General features: G+C 41.8%; 1 protein-coding gene across 3 annotated transcripts in view; it reads left to right on the top strand.

Annotated features, from left to right (window-relative positions):
* Positions 1 to 20,304, top strand: part of MET (MET proto-oncogene, receptor tyrosine kinase) — a 90,702-nt gene that overhangs the window by 3,883 nt on the left and 66,515 nt on the right. For all 3 annotated transcript variants that reach the window (XM_075059135.1, XM_075059136.1, XM_075059137.1), the window contains exon 2: positions 15,827 to 17,041. In XM_075059135.1, the coding sequence (XP_074915236.1) occupies positions 15,842 to 17,041 (1,200 nt within the window). In that variant the 5' untranslated portion in view covers positions 15,827 to 15,841. The remainder of the gene's footprint in view (positions 1 to 15,826; positions 17,042 to 20,304) is intronic.

Here is a 20,304-nt window from a genome sequence, read left to right on the forward strand (position 1 = left end):
AGTGTTCACACCACGGCCATCGCCATGGTATTTGATAGCTATCCATTTTGTTGTGTACGTTGCAGCTTTAACCTCTCTTTGAAGGGTCACATTGGCGTATCTTTTTTCCTGTAGACGCAGAGAAATAACAATTTCTATATAAGTTGCTTTCCTCTACCTTAGCTCCTTCATTTTGACGTTTATCCAACTAAACAGTATCAGAATCTTTTTGATGTGTACGGGTATCATTTCTGCGAAGGATCAGTGACCTAGCATGATAAATTTAAAAAATCAACAATATAGCTAAATATGTGACATTTATTGAAATTCATTCTTTGCCATGGAGCTACTTTCTTTCAAAAATATTGAGAATAGTAAGGGATTGCAGCTGCAATTTGATTAAATCTACAGTTGTTACCATTTGCCTTCTGAAAATTGATTCCCTCCCCTCCCCGTCCCCCAGCTCGACATGCTTATTGATTAAAAACCCTGCGCTGGCCTAAGCCAGCATGTATTTGTTAGTGTTTGTGTGCTTCCCATGCAAGTTCGGACAGGCTTTCGACTGTGGAAGCCAACTCTATTCCTAAACTATTGGAAATGGTAAGGTTCCTTAGCAATTGTTTTAAACTATATGATGACACATCTTTGAACCCCATTGTACGAAGGAAAAATACCTTCTGACTGGAGAGAGATTTCCTGTTTATGTGTGTGTTTGCTGGAATTAAGCCTTCCCCTGTGTGTTGGCTGAGTATTTTTTTTTTGTAATCCAAAATGGCAACATGGCAAGTCACCTCCAGAGTTTATTTTTTGGACAGGATACAGGTCTTTTATTTTCAAAATAGCATGGCTCTGGAGTTGATGATGAAGCATAGGGGCCTCTCAGTTACACTTCTACAAGCAGCCTCAGTTAATTGAGGCGGCACACTTGTAAAGACAGCTAGATTTAGGCAATAAGTAATTAACTTTTATTGACGATTTTATAAATGTAAGTTGCTCACTTCCCACACAAGAAGTTTTTGGCTTCAGGCAGATGTTCTTTCAGCATAAGGAGATGAAATTTGCCAAATGTATAATTTATTTTATAAAATGGCTAGAATCACAGCTTTGGTTGTGACTGAAGAGAGTCCCCTGAAATCTTCTGTTTCTCTTTATGGAGTGAAGAGTAGCCCAACAAGTGGCCTCCAGGTGAGAGCCCAGCTGCAGGAGGATTGCAGGCGGTACCTGAAGGGCTTTCAGCTGTGTAGATATGGGCGGGTGACCAAAAAATAAAGCAGATATAGTACTCCTGCCTCTTGGTATCTGGGGTGCCTAGGTTCGTGACCCTGCAGCGTGCCTCTGCGCGCCGCAGCTGAACCCCCTTCAGAGGGGAGAGTTGGTGTTACGAGACCCAAAAAGGCATTTTGCCTGTAACAGTAACGAGGCTGGACCACCCTGAATTTAGGCAGCGAAGTTACAGCTATTTCTTGCGTACAGTGTTAAGGTTTCTGGTTTGCTTCAAATGATGCTCATTTTAAACAACTGTCTGGGGACTGGGAGAAACCTGGACTAATGGACTGATTACGCCGAGCGTTCGTTAGGGCTGAGAGCCACATGGCCCCGGCGCGGGATGTCCGTGCCCAGCCCCAGCTGTGCCGGCTGCTGCCCCTGCCCACATCTGGCAGAAGATTGCCCTCAGCTGCGTTCCAGTCCCTCTGTCACCCGCCACGACGGCTCAAACCCGCAACACATGTGGGTCTTGAGCAACTTGCTTTTTATACCTCCCTTTCTGGTTGTGCTGGTAGGAACCGTGCGCAAGACTGTGGCCTCGTGGTTGTCCCTGGGAGTTTTGCCACTGGCCCTTCATGGACACTGGGTTTAGCTCTGCCTTTGCGTGCGTTTGCGTGGTATTTGCAAAATGGATTTCCTCTCCTTCAACTTTAATAGAAGATTGAGGTATCTTTTTCCACATGAATTTTTTCTCATTAATATTTGTACAAATTGATAATTCCTGCAGGAACTATTTATTTTTGTCTAAGTTTTGTGGAAACAGAAATCCTTTCTGAGCATGTCTAATGAGCACATGAAAACCATCTACAGTTAGAATTCCAAACTTATTTTCCCCTTATTCTAGGAGATGTTTCTGTGTTTATTTTCTAGTTTGAGCTGGATGCTGATCCTCACCTTTCATTTACTTTGCTTTTTCCATATTGAAACTGCTCTAGCTAGCATGGTTTTAAGTTTGGTAGAGGTCTGTTGTGCCACGTGAGTGTCTAGAGACGTACTTCTTTTATTATTGTTTTGTTTTTAGCTTTATTGTGAATAAGAATGCTTTTTGCATTGGTCGGCCCAAACTAAATCACCAAAATTTCAGGACCGTTAGAGATACTTATTAAGACATTGGGGTTTGCTTCTCCCCTCCTCATGCCCCCACCATGGATGATCCTACGAAGATAAAGGTAGCAGGTTTCTGAGTAACCCCAGCCTTTGAGAAAATTCCCAAATCTGTGCGTTGTCCCAAATGCATGACTAGAGAAGAACGTGTTTTGCTCTGTAAAACTGAAATAACTTCACAAGCTTCATCTGTCTTCAGATATGTGCTGGGGTAACTGAGGCTTGGATTTCTCTCTATATTTAAGACTGTTATACAGCCAAAATCGTATTAGGATTTCTGCTATGGGAATTATATATCCTTTTATCTGTTCTTATATATCCCCGTATCTGTTATGGGTATTATGAGATCATTTTTATGCGTCTTCACGACATGTGTCTTCTCATCCCCAAATACCAGATTCTATGAGTTAGGTCTGAAAAAGCAGGATAAAGCAGAGAGGGGCAGCTTTGCTGAGGACAATGGAAGGTGTTGGTAGCTGAATTCATGTCAAAAGTTGATTAATTCCTCTTTCCTAATGTCATTGAAAATGTTAAATGAATTACTGGAGTTATATTCAGTTTTCCTGTCTACTTCTAGAAAGTGGGTAAAAATTTTAAATGTTATATATTACTGTCCTGCAAAACCTTTGCTTAAACTCTTTAGGTTTATTGCTTTTGCTCTTCGGATTAGAGGCCAATATTTTTCCTGGGGAAAAGTGTTTCTTGTTAATACTCGGTTTTTGATATTATTCTTCCAAATGCCCAAAGCTGCAGTTAAAAAAATAAAAATAAATACAATCACAATATTAATAATGCTTTAAAGAGTAGGTAGAATGCAAACAGTATTGGACTCCAGCGAAGCAGTGAGCCAATGTGGAGTTCCCTATGTGATTAAGCACTTCTGCATCAGAGAATATAATCCAAATTTCACCCTGAAAAGTGTGTTTACCATCCATTCAAGTCAGTGGAAAATGTTGTGGGTGTTTGAAGATGCAATTTAGCCCACAGTAGATGATTGAAAATTTCATCTTAACTGTTGTTTAACCCTTCTGATGAAGGAAAACATTGGCATCCACTTTGCTGTTGCCTTCCCGTACATGTTCAAGGACGCAGTGCTGCATGATAATGCGTTTTATCCTTGTTTGTGTTTGCAGTGCTTCCAAACAGTAAATGGGGGTGTTCCCCCAGCCAGGATGTAGGTGCCTTTGATTAAACTCAGGGTGTCTGGATACAAGTAAATTCCATCACCTTCAGTGGAAACTATGCAAGTGCTGAGAACAGGTAGAGGACCCACACTTGTACTATGGCTTTATTTCTATGCTTTGCTTTGTTTTCCTGATTTCCTAGTATTTGGTGTTTATTAAGTACATTGTAGTCAGAATCTGAAATTCCCAAATGTCTTTTTTTCCTGGAATTGCAAACACTAGCCTTCCATACGAATCACCGGAGAACATGGCACAGTGGCAACATTTCACTGTGTCCTTTTGCCTTCTCGGGGGATTAAATAGCTCCTTGTCTGGGGATGTCCTCTCCTGCGACATTTTCCAAAACTTGCCAGGTCTCCTCCTTGGCTCGTCAGTCAGATTTCTACAGTGGGAAGATCCTGTTGAATCTACCTGGCATGGGAACCTTACTATAAGTTTTTGAACTATCCTATGAAATTTAATATCAATTCTGTTCATGCTTCAGAACTGCAATATGTTAAAAACCCATTACATTTTATCTTCCATTAAATCCCATAGAATTCAGTTACTATTCTTTATATCATATTCCATTGGATTTTTGTCCATATTATCCCGACCTTTTGTATACAAAAGAGATGGATTGCAAGGCATGCCCATTTGTGAGAACGGGGTGATTCCCTCCCTCTCCTGGTTATATTCGGAAAGACCTGACCAACAACAGTTACCTTCTTTTCCTGGATAACTATGGCAGGCTACATGAGAGGAGGAGCTCTGAATGCAGAGTGTGCTAATAGAAGTTGGGAGAGATGAGAGCCAGACAGGAGGTAGGTAAAGTCAGCACAGCGTGCATGAAATCACAAAAATCATTAATGACCTTCTAACTGGAGAACTGAATCCCATGTTTTTCCTGTAGGGCTAAAAAGGGAAAACACCATGTATGGTCATTATCAGTCAGAAGGACTGTTTACCATTTCTCTGGACTCTTCTTTCTGAAAACACATTTACAAAAATAAGTATGTGTTTGTTCTTCTTCAGATGTAAGCTGCCATGATAAAATCAACTGGGGGAGAGCTCAGAGACATCTTTGCTGCTTCCTGAAAATTGCTGAGTGGTTTTTTGTTTGTTTGTTTTCAAATTGAGAGGTTTTCACATAACACGCTTTGAAAGAACTCCTTTTATGCAAATACTACTACACTTGTAAACTAAACGCAAGCTGGGCCAACCTCTGCCTGCAGATAAGCACGCATGGCTTCCAAAGTTCCCCAGACTGCAGCGGGAGAGGTTCCTGCTTATCTGAGGAGAGTACGCGCCCAAAATCCCTGCGGGGCACAAAAATAAGGTAACAACCAGTGAATTGTTTTCACAGTACAAAAAGCCTTTCAGGAAGCAGCAAGGAGCAATAAGAGGTGCCTAAAGAATAAGAAAGTACCCCTTTCCCTTCTGGGAAAGGCAAATCTGAAGGCAGGTTATTTACCGAGACCTCCATCACGTGCTATTAAAAGGGGTAAAAGCCCATCAGTCAAATATTTGACTAGGCATGGTTTATAGGGATTTCAAAGACATATGAAAAGATAATGCCCGTGTCCATTAGCTAGTTACTTGGAAATGCAGTGTAGGTTAATTCAGTCTTTCTTTAAAGAGTAATGATTATCTTCATTAACAATATATAAGATTTTTAAAGATTTACTCTTCTGCACCTATCATCCCTGTTAAGTTATGCCTTCTACATCTCAGTATTTACCCTGTATCATTTATTGCTCATTTTAAATGAGGTAATAGTGAGATTCTGTCATGTCAACAGATCTTCTGCCTTTCAGGCTCTTTTAAGCACCCCGTTTTCTAGTCCTTAGTCAGCTCAACTATCACAGGAATCGATGAGAATATTGTTTGCATAAAGACTGTGGAGTCAAGTCTTGGAAAAGGTGGCGGCTTCACAGTAAAGGAATGTAACTGATCCTGACAAACCTTAGGTCTGAAACCAGGCTTTCATGTGAAAGTCCAGGTGTGTAAGAGTTTAGATCTGTCCCAGCATCACCCCCAACAGCTGTATCTTGTTCAAATTTAAATTTATCAAGTGAGTAACTATTAATCACACGAGTAGTCCGTTTTTTTTATCTGGACATGACATACATGGTGCTAATAAGCAATACAATATAATTTGAATATTTTAAGTAGGAGCAGGGTTGTAAAAGAAAATGTTCTTGTTAAATGACATTGACCTTTGCTGAGTGCCCAAAGTATTGAATTCAATGGTATCAACTACTTGACAAAACCTCATGCACAGGAGCAATTGTTGTAATATGAAGTACTAAATTAAAAGCATACATTAACTGACATTTCCAATTTTACCACTGCCATTTTATTTTCCTTTTGGATAAGCAGACCAAGCTTAAAATTATGTAAGATCCAGAGAGGCTACTTTGGCATCTAAAATGGGGTTTAGAGCGAGTTCAGGGCATAAGTCCAAGAAAGGGATCCAGAAAGCTAACGCTCGCCGGCCACAAAGCTCTCAGGTGCTTAGATTAACCGGTGTCTGCGCTTTGTGCAGAATATTCCCTGGATCTCACCTGAGCTCCAGCTCTGCAGGGGAAGAAATCACGTGGAGCAGTAAGAGGCCCTTGGTCCTGGCTGGGTTACAGCTCCAAGCTCAGCTCGTTTGCGATCCCCAGACAGGATGGAGCCGGGCACTGCAGACGGGTCCTGCTGCTGACAGGCAGCCTTCCAGTCAGTCCACGGCTCAATCCCCTCTCTCCTCCTGGCCCGCTCGGCTCCGAGGACCGCTTTGCCTCGGAGGATTCCCATCCACGCCTTCCACCGTCTGCATCTTCCCACCGGGATGGGAGGAGGAGAGCGAGGAACGGCCGTCGGGGTGGGATGCTGGGTCTCGCTCGGCGGAAGAGGAAAGCAGGCGGAGGCAGAGAGGGGCAGAGCCAAGCCCTAGTCCCACATTTAGACCTTTGGCCAACCTGTTCGTGCGGGGACGAAGACCAGGGTTTTAAATCAGCCCCTCTATGGTAGGCACCGTCCTACACCACCGCTAAGCCCTTCATATTTTGGAGGTGTTTTGTAAGAAGGAGCTAATTTATCCTCATGTCACCCCTATGAGAAAGGCAAATACTCTCTGAAGTTTAGAAACAGCCTCTTTGCTTATCTCGCAAACTCCTTGATTTCCAAAGGAGACACTCCAGGGTCTGAACAAGTCCAAAACCTGGTACCAGGCCCTGTATAAATGAGAATCCCTGAAAGCAGCGGTTGCACATTTAAGGTCCTCAGGTCTCCCAAAAATAAGGGGAGGGGACAGGCTGAAAGAAAGTAAATGGAGCAGCTGAAAAATCTGTTCAGAAGAAAAAAAAAAAAGATCCCGTTAGCATGAAAAAACTCAGACGACTCAGCCATCCCTGAACACTTTCTTCAAACTATTGAGCTTTTCAGCATCTTCTGAAGGTCAGCACAATATTTCAGAATAAAAGCTGTGGCTGACAGACCCTCGCTGAGGGACATCTGCCAAGAACCAGGAGCTGAGGCTGCTCCAGATCAGCCACTCCACTGATTGCAGCTGTGACACTGTTGCCTCTGGTGAGAGCCAGGATGTCAGATAGACTGGTCCCAGGCCATTTCGGGATTTATGAACACCAATACCGTAAAGTCCTTGGAAGCAGATCATGAATCACAGGTTCACAGCAAGGCAGCAGTCATGCCAATGAGCCATCATTAACTCAGTTTCTAAACTGAGTGAAAGTAGGGCATCAGTTAAAGTGCATTGCAATAACATAAACTTGCAGTGACAAAAGCGAGGTCAGCATTAAAAAGAAAAGGTCATAACCTCCTAACCAAACACAGATGGGAAATGAATACTATCCTTGACATTGCTCCTGTTTGATTATCAGAAAGCTGCTATGAAGCTAAGTAGACCATCAGGTTATTAACTTTGGTATCAGATAAAGGATGTGTTCTGCTAAGCTAAGGCATAAATATAGACTTCATTACTTTCACTAGCCGGTTTACAAACACAGCCAATTCACTTTTATTGTAGCTGTTCTGAGGGTTTGCACCATGTTTTTACTTGGGGCAAAGATCACCAAGTTAGTTTTGCATAGAGGCAGTTTGTGTTTGGTGGGGCTACTTATCTCAAACGCAGCATTACGTGATCATGGTTATACTGCTTGTGGGGCCAGCTTGGGCACGGAAGGAGTCTGTCTACTTTCCAGCACTAAATATAATACATGTGGACAGATCACAGTATCAGCCCAAGGGGCCGTGCCAGGCCAGACCAGTTCAGCAGCCTCACAAAAGCTCCGAGATGCAAGGAGGGGGCTTGGAGGCAACCTAAAGGCTTCTGTGCGGTGCCAGCATGGGTCCGCAAGCAGAGCTTTCTCCCGGTTTTTCCTTTACCTGGATAAGCCATTCCCAGCAGGCTGGGTAAAGGAGAGCTGATGGTCTCATTCCAGCCCGTGGTGAGCTCTCCGAATCCAGGGGCTCGGCTCAGTCTTACAGATGTGCTGATCTCGCTGGGACCCCGCACAAAGTTTGACTGTGACATCTCGGCTTGACGAGCTATGTATCAAGCAAGGCGTCAGGAACCTATTGGAAATCCTTGACCCTAGGTTTTGTCACTAATTTGCCTTGTGTCTCTTGGAGACACGTTGACTGAGAAGGGTGAAGTCATGGCACCCAGTGGCATGCTTTATGCGCGCCCGCAGAGCAGAAAAGCTGCTGCCTGACGCTGTCCTGCCAGCTCTTTCAGAGAAAAGAACACAAACAGCACAATTTCTTTTTGCTTGGTATCCTAGGTATTTGTACCACACCTTGGAGGAATTCAGGGACTTGTTGGGTTTTAGTTGCTGTTATTATTATACTTATATCTACTATGACGTCAAAAGGAAACTCGATAATTTGGTGTGCATGTAGATCCTTTGGTACAGTTCTCATGTAATATACTTTATCATCACTATCTAGTAACGTACAGAACTTCTTTTTTTTTAAAGACGTTAATGTTTGGCTGTGAAGAGTTATTGTCTCAGGGACTCCTAAGAACCATTAGCACCAAATGACAATTAGACTGCAGGAAATGCCCTGCATCAAGATCATTCATAATTGCTGTTAGAACATTTAGATCAAATCTGTATGCTGTCTTGGTTACTCGTGGCTATCTGCCTTTTAATCTTTTTCATTTTATGACCCATGCCATTCCTTTAATTATCACAGTATGGAAGGCTGTTAGCTTTACATGACAGGAGAGGCTTCCAGAATCTGCTCTGCATTTCAATACAAGAATTCAGGTACATAGATGTTATAACCATAAAGCATGAAGTAGAAAATCTAAGTAAGTGCTGGGAGTAGTTAAGGGAATTGAGCTAAAACTGTGCTTGCGGCCAGGTTTGCCAACTTGGCTTTTTAAGAAAGGAGGAACTACATTCCAAGGAAATTACACTGTCCCCGTTCTGTACAGATAACCACAAAATGCTCAGACTCGTGCAAAAAGTTGATCAACAGGATCGACTCAGAACTACAAGAAAACTGCTTTCTCCTACTGTAAGGCATTTTTATAGACACCAGAAATGACTCGCATCTTTATCTGAGCTTGTATGACTTCCCTGGTGAACCAGGGCATATGTCTGCATTTATCTCAACTGGTTAGAGTCAATAAAGGTCTTTGCTTTGCATATGCAGTGAAAATACATTGAGATGAATTAGTCTGCCCAAACACATGAAAAAGTGGGAGTGAAACCCAAATATCTCCATATTCATTCACCTGAAACAGAAGACCAACCTTACTCTGTATTATCTGTCATGACACGTACAATAACAAGCATAATGTTATTCTACCCCCCACACAGCTCCTTTTCAACTTGGACTGAACAAGTTGTTCACATGTCATTTATCAGGCTGAATTATTTGCTGCAGATACCGAGTTTAAGTCTGTGCTAGAACTGGATTTATATTATTGCCAATGTAGTGATAAAGACCCACAATAACATCACAGGTATTTTCTTACTGAAACCCCAGAGTTGCTGACGTGCATTTCACATGAATGCAGTGGATCAATAGTGTTGTGGTTTTCAAAGTTTACTTTCTGTTTTCCTGCTTTCACCAAACACTATCATAATTTTAAAAAAAATCCTCCCATCCTCATGCATCCAGATGTGGAAAGCTGTCCTCATGTATTTAAAGATCCAAATCCATCTGGAAATACAAGCGTGAACAAACAACGAAGGACCTACCTTATTGTGGGTATTTCCTCCCCGTTTTTCAATTATTCTTTGTATATTTTGAACTTCTTTTCTAGTTCCTGTTCTTTGTGGAATTAATTCCTCAACTCTTAGAATGAGTACCACTTCCTCACATGCGAAATTTCCCTGAATCCCAGCAGATGCTGTATACTACCTTCTAAATTAGGCTTTCTGAGCAATGTATAGCTCTCGATCTACTCCACTCATTCGTGATATATCAGTGAGTGTTTGCTGAGGTTTGTTATGAAGGAACCCAAACCATTCTATGATTCTAACCTGTAGTGCCATTGTAGCCCATCACAACAAAAAATGATTAAATAAATCCAGTTGTGCTACAGACCCAAGACATGAGTTGGCTTTAGGATGTTAGGATCTGAAGCCAAGTTTCAAAGAAAACACTCTACACTTTACTGCACTGTAGGACACATACAAAAAAATAGTGCTAAATGAGTATAAGAATAACATTTTCTCCACTGCAAAGGATAGATCAGTGTTCTTGTGTTTTAATGCCTGTTAAAAATAAACCTGGCAGACAACAAAAATGCTTCTATTGATAGCTGCTGTGAATTACAATGGTATACTGAACCTAGTAATGGACCATGTATATTAAAGAGTGTATTTTATGCAGGGAGAATTTAGATTCTTCTTTTGTATTTGAATATTGTAAGAAAAGGCTTACAGATCAGTTGAACATGCTAATGAAAGCAATTTCTTCTGACACACACAACTGCATTGGATATGCAGAGGATTTAGTTAATGGTAGAGCTTCCAGCAATTGCCTAGGCTGTGCCCTGCCCACCAGTTCTTCACCATCAGCCGTCTGCATGCACACACACCTCTTACAGTACCATAGAAACCTCCCATCCCTGTTATGGATGAATTTATGACCTAAATCACTGCTACTAATTCCTGTGACTCTATGCATTGGGAAAATTCATCATGTTAGTGTACATGTCACGCTGCAGGAAAGTTATGTTCCCATCTTAGTCAGGACGAGTAACCTAAACTAGAGTTGAAATAGTGCTGAAGACAAGGGAACGTGGATTTTAACTCAGATTAGCCATTTGAATTCAACTCAGGGATTATTGGTATGTTTGTGGCTGATTTACTCTCAAATTTCCTTGTTCTCTCAGTTCTTTTAACTCAAGGTAGCTAATTCAGGTTAGCAATTCTGATTTAAGAATATTTTTAATCTGTAGACATTGAAAACAGGTTAACCTCAGTAAGTGTTTTACATATGACCAATCTTGTCTACAGATGCAATCAATTAATTGAAAAGTCTGATGAAGACACGTCCGCTGTGGGCTTAGTCTGTTGGAGCTGGTGCCAGTGCTGTGACAGATTTGCAACAACAGATTAAAGTTGGATGGAGCTGTTATCATCTCCTCCTCTCATTTGCCCTCTCCTGTTAAATGGTGCTGCTGCCTCCATGGCAGAGCCTCTGATCCACAGGGAATCCAGTCCTGAGTTGACATGGATTTTGGTCCACAACAGCAAAGCTAACTGAACTCTCATGAGCAGTAATCACTAGGGTTATCCTATATAAATTTGCCACTAGAAGTCTGTCAGAACCCAGAGTAACAAGGCGTACTGTCCCACTGGAAAAAATATAAAACTATACTATCAAATATTTCCTTAAAGAGGGGAAAAGGCTACCATTTGCTGATAACAGAGTTTTTGAAATACAAATTAACATGGCTTTGCTATTACCTAACCTGAAATGACCTATCTGAGGACTAAATGTGTTCTTGTACGAACATGCTCTATGTGGGATACACAGGACCCTGTCATTTCCTTTTCTGTAATAAAGCAAGGAAAAATGAGATGCACCAAACGACCTACAAAATGCTTTCATGTCAGCGTGTTGTCTTAGCTTGTGCAGATCCGTGGAGTGCTTTGTAATGAGAGTTAGATGGGACCCAGGTTGTTGAAATGAGGGTCAGGAAAACAAGCATGACAGTAGTTCTTGGCTTCCTTGCATATGACAGCTTGAACATTATTCCACAGTAAGGCCAGGCCTGACTTGTCAGTATGGTGGCAAACAGTGTGAAGGAGAGACATGATATTCAATATTTATAAATTATCACCCAGGCCGTAATTGGGGAGAATGTAGCTTGTAGGAAAAAGATTGCCATTGGGAAGCTGTTAACGGTACGCAAACACTCAAGCCCAAGCCTGGTGGGAAGCATCAGCCATAGCACTTGAGGTTGCCAAGCACACTAATATGACACATCATTACTAGCCACTTGCAACAGTTGACCAAAATCCATTTTCTCATCAGTTATACAAGCTACTGTCTGCTGAGGGATGGAAAAATGAGCACATCATGACACAGGCTTTGAAAATATCTCTTACAAAAGGAATAATCCATCCACAGCTATTGCTTGCTGATAGTTATCACAGGCCAAAGCTTACAAGTCTTCTGTAGACACATGAAAGACACACTGACACACAAGTCACGGGAAGGTCACAAAAGAATGAACAGCATCCATCATTCAAACCAAGGAGAGAAACAAAGGGATTACTTGTTTTCCTTCTGCAAGTGATAGACAGCAGCTAGTTCTTTGACCTGGACTCAAAAAGAGTATCTATAGCCTAAGTATTTTAGTTCTAATTCAGCAAAACTCTTTAAGTCCTTAAGTTCAACTGAAATTAATTTGAGTATGTGCTAAGGAGAACTGGGATTATTGGACCTTTGAAGAGATGTGGGACTGTATTTTTAATTCTCCAAAGTTTCCCTGCTTCTTCAGGATTTATTCAAGTGAAGTGTGTTTGCAACGATCCGGTCTGGAGGTTACGAAAGAGCTGCTCTGTGCTGCAGGTTGCAGCAGTGGAATAGAGAAAGACCCTGGGTCAACTGCAGATAAAAAGAGGCACTGAATGTCACGGGAGTCTCACTGAGGAACAGTGAAGTTTATATGATGTAAGGACTGTGAAAAAAACAAAAACCTAAAAAAAGGAGTTGCACGTTGTACTCTTCACATAACTCCTATGTCGTCCCTAAGCTATAAATGTCTCACAGTAGAACACGTGCCTTCTGATTTCAGGCACCTTGAGGAAAGATTCACAGTGTGCTGGAGACATGCATTGTGGGGAATCATCTTCCCTAGAGCTGCCCCTAAATCTGAGCCTGAGCTTCCCATAGGTGGGAATCAGCAGATTTCTGTCTGGGAGAATGGCTGAAACACCTCAAAAGCATACAAAGGAAGACACCACGATGGAGCTCAAATATGAGAGCAAAGATGACTTGGTTTTCATTTATTGCTCATATTTTCCTTCCTGTAGTGGTGAAATACAGTACCTATTATTCCTGGCACCCTTTCCATTACACTGAATCCCGCCCTTGTTCTTGCTGTTTAGATTTTTGGTTCTGATCTTACTTGCTAAAGGAGTTTAAGGAGGAATTTTCTGTCTCTGGAGCACAGATTCAAACCGGCTCTGTTTCACCGAGTGTAGGCATAGTAGCCTGTCCAAGGATACTGGCCTCACATCCCAAGATATGGTTTGAGGGAAAGAGTAAGTCAGACAGTATTTATGGCTCTAAATCCCTCTGCAGTGCACACTGATATTTACTGTTGGACAGCTAGGGATCCTTTTTTTTGGACACTGGAAGAACGGGGAGGATTGTAAACTGAAGCCTGAGGGGCATACTGGGTGGGAAATCTGTTGGGGAACACACTAAAACAAGAACATAGCACAGAATATACCGCAATGAAGTAGGTGCCTGTCAAGTAACCTTGCATCTTTTTTCCTGTGTTAGTGGTCGATCAGCCTCATCCTCATCAAACTATTGTCCCACCTATTGTTTTCGCTCTCCACTGCAGTGCCACCTCTGTTATGTGGGTTTAAACTCGCTGCAGTAAACAATATACCTGCCTCCGCATTGTGTCAGAAATAGAGCACTTTCGGAATTTTCTGCTTAATCTAGTATTTGTCAGAACATGTTGACTCGTCAGAAGTGAATCTGCAGGAATGTGTATCAGTTTTAGCAGTTTCTCTGGTGGAAGAGCTGGCTGAAAGGAGACAGCCAGCCGGACCAGGCTCCCACTCCTCCCATTGCGGGGACCTTTGCTCGGTGCTGGCGAGGCAGGGACGTGAACACGGTTGTTCTTGGATAGGGTGTGACTTCTGGGTGTTTCACACAAACTTGGAAAGTTCTTGGTTTCATCCCAGCACAGAGCAGGAAAAATTCTGTAATAGCAAGAAGTTTCAGAGGATGAGAAAACTGTTTCCTGCCCTATACAATATAGAAGTCAGCGCTCTGTGTACTGGGGCATTTTTCTAACTGTAGCAATAACCCTGCTCTTTTTTCTTTTCTTTTTCTTTTAAACTTAAATCCATGTTTGATTTGTTTCCAGGATTCTGTTATCACTAATTAATATCAGAAAATGTTGTTGATTTGAAGGAAGATCTTAATTTCTCGATACCAGAAGTGTGACTTGTTCTTACCAGCTAATACTTGCAAATAGCCTGTGTTTCTGATTTTTACCCCCAGCTCTTGGTCATGATTCTTACCAGATAACAGGGAGGAAGAACAATTCGTTGTTTCCAAAACCTATTATTTTGTGTCATTAATGAGGTAAGGCATGGAAAGAGTTCAGTGGACACTGAAATAAAATGTCACAAGGAAGGCAGGAGAATTATTGATGGATTGTTTTAACCAGTCTAGTGAAAACACTGAATTTATACACAGCTGAAACAGCTCTGGTCTATAGTCATCCTTCTTTTTGCTTGAAGTCTTAATGAAGGAGAAAGTCAGTACAGATTCCTGTTATTAGTTTGTCATTTTCAAGGTTGCCTATTTTAAATCCTTTCAGGGGTCATAAGCGTTTCTTGATTAGCAGCAACGGCTTAACTATAGCCAAACTATAAGTATTTTCCCAAAGTATGTGATCATATTGCTGTTAGAATGCATAATTGTTTTCTCCATGAAGAAGCTAAATTTGGCTTAACAACTGTGTCATGACATTAACAGAAAATGTCTGGTGTGACAGGGCATAGTGTGGACACTGCACTGAAACGCTCATAACCACAGTTCATTTAATTGATCTTCTGAGGGGGTGAAATATCACACTAGTCATCTGCCTTTGGGTTTTCAAGCCACATCAAACAATTGTGTGGAAAAGTAAAAAAAAAAAAAGAAAAGTGCTAGGTTGTTTGATTTCATCAGTTAATGGCTGTAGGTCACTTGATACCCCTTTGTTTACAATACAGTGATATGCCTGTATCTTGTAAAGGTTCACCAGAGTGACTTACTGCTGTGGTACAAGGGCCTAAAATAAAACTTGCACATGCCAGGCACCACATGATGCATAAAATATTCTAACAATATATTACAAAACCTTGTCAACACTAGGGAAAATGACTATTCCAAGAAGTAGAGCTGGCTGAAAAAAACATTCTTTTTTCCAAACCAGGCCCTTATGAAAGACAGTGATTTGGCGAGCTGGAGGGGGAGAGAGAAGGGTTTCTTCCTTTGGTCTGGTGGAGAAAGGTCTCTTCCTTAGTTAATCAAAAATGTCAACAGAGTAAAAGAGAAGCCTACTTCCAGCTCAAATCTTCACATTATTTCATGACTTTTCTGTTTCTCATTTTTGAGCAGCTGCGCTAAAAAACCAGCTCAGCCTCTTGAGGAACTTGCCAAATATCTTATGTCCACACACTGAAGTGCTACAACTGCTTTGTGTGCAGTTGTGTCCTGAGCGTCCTGAGCAGATTTGCTTTCAGCTACCTGTGCACCGTCTTGTTCTAAACCGTATCAGTCAGCTGGTTTAATGCAGATGTGGAAGTAGTCATCTCTCTTCTGCTGCTGTACAACACGCCGAGGGGTCTTGCAAACTTCATCATAAGAAAATCCTTCTGTGACTTGTTCTAAAAGCAGTGAAGTGGGTACCCATGAAGAACAGCGATCATAGCAGTTTCTAGCACAAGACTATTAATGACACTAAGCAAGATTACGACACTTCCTAAGCTGAAGTAGTTCAGCTAATACATGCAGCCTAGAAATGCATTTCTGTTGACTGATAAACTGATGTTTTAGTATATGAAATATAACCACTCTTTCCTTTAAATATATTTTGACAGATTAAATCCCTGACAATGAAGCCTTTTACTGCATATCCTTCTGGGTTTATCGTATTCCTGTTTGCCTTGCTGCAGAGGAGCCATGGACAATGCAAAGAAGCAGCTAAAAAATCGGAGATGAATTTGAGTGTAAAATATGATCTTCCTAACTTTGTTGCAGAAACACCGATTCAGAATGTAGTTTTGTACAAGCATCATGTTTATATTGGAGCAGTCAACAAGATCTATGTGCTAAATGAAACTCTCCAGAACATTTCTGTGTACAAGACTGGGCCCATTTTGGAGAACCCTGACTGTGCGCCATGTGAAGACTGCAAAGATAAAGCCAATTTATCTAACAGTGTATGGAGGGATAATGTCAACATGGCACTACTCTTAGAAACTTATTACGATGACCAGCTCATCAGCTGCGGTAGTGTGTCCGGAGGCATCTGCCACCGTCACATCATTCACCCTGACAACCCTGCTGACATCGAAAGCGAGGTGCACTGCATGTATTCACCCCGGGCGGACGGGGAGACAGATAATTGTCCTGACTGTGTTGTAAGCACTTTAGGAACCAAAGTTTTGGTGACCGAAAAGGACAGGTTTGTCAACTTCTTTGTTGGAAATACTGTGACCTCTACATTTCAACCTCCCCATGTGCTGCACTCAATATCGGTTCGAAGGTTAAAAGAAACACAGGATGGTTTTGAATTTCTCACAGATCAGTCTTATATAGATATCCTCCCTCAGTTCCGCAGCTCGTATCCCATTAGGTATGTCCATGCCTTTGAAAACGATCACTTTGTCTATTTTCTGACTGTCCAGAGAGAATCTCTCGACTCCCAAGCTTTTCACACGAGAATTATCCGCTTCTGCACTTTAGACTCAGAGATGCGTTCTTACATGGAAATGCCACTTGAGTGTATTTTTACCGAAAAGCGGAGAAAGAGATCCATCCGAAAGGAGGTATTCAACATTTTGCAAGCTGCCTACGTAAGCAAGCCAGGTGCAGCTCTAGCCCATGAAATGGGCCTTGGGTTGAACGATGATATTCTCTATGGTGTTTTTGCACAAAGCAAACCAGACTCTTCCGAACCAACCAACAGATCTGCTGTCTGCGCCGTCTCCGTGCGAACCATCAACGAGTTCTTCAACAAGATCGTCGACAAGCAGAACATGAAATGTCTCCAGCACTTTTACGGGAAAGAGAGCAAATACTGCTTGAACAGGGTAAGCAACAATTAATTTGTTACATTTTGGGACTCTTGTTCTCTGTTTGCATACTCTATTGCCAGGTAGCCATGCCCTCAGTTACAAAATGTAAGTCCCTGATCATTTCAGATTACTTATCATTGCTGATGATTCATCTCTGTAAGGATTAGTTCCTGTAAATTGAGTATGAAAATCACTGAGTTCCTTATGGTGCTAAAAAAGTACTAGTGGAACTGGGGGGAAAAAAAAGTTGATTTTTTTCTTAAATTTGTAATTGTTTTTCTTGAGAGACTGTGATGCAGAAAAGTGGAACATTTAGGCAGTTATTTCTTTTAATATTTCAAAAAATTATTCATTAACATTCATATCCATGTGCACTGAGGAGTCCCTGAAATATCACTCATATTTTAAACTATGTTAATGCTGAATCACTGCCCTCCTTGGAAAAAAATGAAAGAGCTGGTTTGGAACACGCCATGAAGAGCCAGATTGTAATACAGTTACTCATGCTTGATACCGAAACGGTCCCACTGAAATCAGTTTTCTTAATGAAAGAAGCGTCTATGAAAAGTGTCTCTGAATGAGGATACCGACGGTCTCGGATGGGAGGGTTGCCTTTCCGTACACCACGTGTTCAGGTGGTTGCTGCTCTCCAACCATCTGGAATATTGTGAGTGGAGGAAGCACAGAAGTTATTTCTTCCCTTCTGGCCAGTGTCTGTGCCGGTGTCAGCTCTTGTAAAGGAAATACAGAATCTGGGAGTCGGGTACTTTTAACATTCATTTTGAAACATGGAACATTAGACCTTTGAATTGTACCTGCTTATGCAGCAGGGCCTCGAGCGTCCTCTCCGGGGAGCTTTCTTTTCCCAAATACAAGGAAATTGGAATTTCCCAAAAGGAAATTGGAGCTCAGAGGTGGCACGCTGTCCTCTGCCGGAGGGCAGGGCCAGAGCCGTTATCACAGGGCTCTGCTCAGCCTCGCAAGCCAGGATGAGGCCTGCGTCAGGACGGAGCGACAGCTCTTGGGAGATGGATGGGATCTATCACGTCCCGTTGTTGGGATGGCTCGGGGTGAGGGTGGGAACCACAGGCCTTCATCACCCCGATACCGCCAGAGTCCTCCTCAGCACGGCTGCCCAGCACAGGGCTTCAGGACGGGGTGCTGGCACGCGCCCTGGATGGAGGTGGGAGCCTCTTGCGTGAAAGAGAAGGGCTGCTCGTCACTGCCAGGGGTGAGACGGAGTGGTCTGGGGAGAAGCATCCATTGCAGAGCTGCCGTGGCTTCTGCCCAGTAGCCGGAATGTGCTCGGAGGTAGGGTCCGACCCAGTCCGAGCATCATCGCAACAGCCGTGATGTCGGGGGATGACTGCTTATCGCAGGCTCCAGGTGTTCAGCACAGATGTAGGCATTGCCAGCGGATGCTGATAGAACAACCACAACAGATGTAGCCTTTTATTCCCTCTTTTTGGGGAGAAAGGCAGTTTTCAGGAACTAAAAGCAAGTTAGCAAATATTCAGCACAGTAACTTCTTATCTTTCCTCACGGTGTTATTGCTGTCCTAATTTTTCATTTCAGGTCTTGATATCCTTTTTTATTTTCATTTTTCAGTTCGTTTTTAACAGTGAACCTCGTTCTTCTCTGAAAGTACTTTTTTTCCTTATTCCTGGGGTATTTTATTTGTGAGTGACTGTCTTTAAAGCTTGTGGCCTTTAACTTATCTCTTTCTTTACTTGCCTATACACCCGTTTCATAAGGTGATCTTTTCATAGCAAAGTATACCATTAAAATATTGACAGAATAATTTGCCACTTTTCACATGCTGGGAAGTACTTTCCTGTTTCAAAAGCTTTTCCAGAGTCTGCTCCTGCTTTGCATATCAGAACTGAATGTCTTATACTGCAGACGGTTTATTATAGTTGCCCATTTTCAAGAAATGTCATCAGAAATCTGATTTCTGCTACATTAAACTGATAAAGAGAAAAATGTTTCTGTGATTTCTTGTGGTTCCTTTAAATGGCATAAAGGCAATCAGAAATTTTTGTCCTGATTGTTTGCTTAACACCAAAATATCAAGACTGTCAAGCTTTCCCATTCCATTTCCTTTGCTTTATTCCAGAGGACTCATTAAGACTCCAATAAAAAGTGTCCTGTGAGTTTTTTCAAGTTTCAATTGGCCAAAAAGATTGGCAAGAATTTGCCAAGCATGCTTTATACACCTGTTTTTCTCAGGTGTGTAAAATAGACCTGCAAGGTTGGAAAGTGAAGGAAGGGAAGGAGCAGGCAGAAGGAGGAAAGAACATTATTTCTTTTGCTTGTCAGGAATGTCAAATCTGGTCTTCCTTGATTGTGCTGGAGATAAAATAATAATAATAAAAAGACTCCCCAACCCCTCAACTCTTCTTAGGCCCTTTTTTCTACATTATAAAAACGTAGATGAGGGCATAACCCATTTTTCCTCTTTTTGTAAGTCACCTTCAACTTAAAAGAAATCTTTTTATAAACTCTGAGAGTATGTCTCAGTTTATTTTGGCAAAATTCAAAACTTGCTTTTTGTAAGGTAGCCAAGATGATCTTTCTCTTTGATGTCGAGAGAATGAAACCACAGACCACTGATGCAAGTGAAAGGCACTGACCACTGTGAGATTAAGTCATAGGACAATCAAAACAGTACAGCAGTGAATATGGTATACCACTAACTTCAACATTAAAAAGAAAAATGAGCCTTTAGCAATGTTTGCAGGGGAGTGCTATCTGATAATTTACAGTTAGAGTCTGATTGATGAAGGCCATTTCAAGTTATCAAAAAAAGTCCCACAAGACAATTGTACATAATTTTGTTGGACTTTGGGTAGTCCATCTTTTTAAGTGGTTGCCCCTCAGGACCGTTTAGTCTGAGGCTGCTAAAGATAGAATTAGACCAAAATAAACCAGAATAAAACATCCAAAACACTTCCTCAACTTGTTCTTCTCAGATTTTAAGCATTTAAAAAGAAATACTTCAACTCATCTCGATGTGGTTGACAAAGTTTGTTAGTTTTTAGCCTTGTTTCCTAAAGGAATGAAGTTTATGTAGTCATGCTATTGTATGCCTGTCTTTCTGTTAGTTGTCCTGACAACCTCAACAATAAGAAATCTTAAGGATGTGAATCCAGGTGTGAACCTGGGGACAGATCCAATATATGCTCAGGCTATGGAAACCGATGAAGTTTAAGGAGCCCCTTTATAAACATCAGAAGGACTCACAGGGACCAAAGCAGGTATTGCTCACCCATGGGAAA

The sequence above is a fragment of the Buteo buteo genome, chromosome 28 (assembly GCF_964188355.1).
Source record: "Buteo buteo chromosome 28, bButBut1.hap1.1, whole genome shotgun sequence".
Taxonomy (NCBI): Eukaryota; Metazoa; Chordata; class Aves; order Accipitriformes; family Accipitridae; genus Buteo; species Buteo buteo.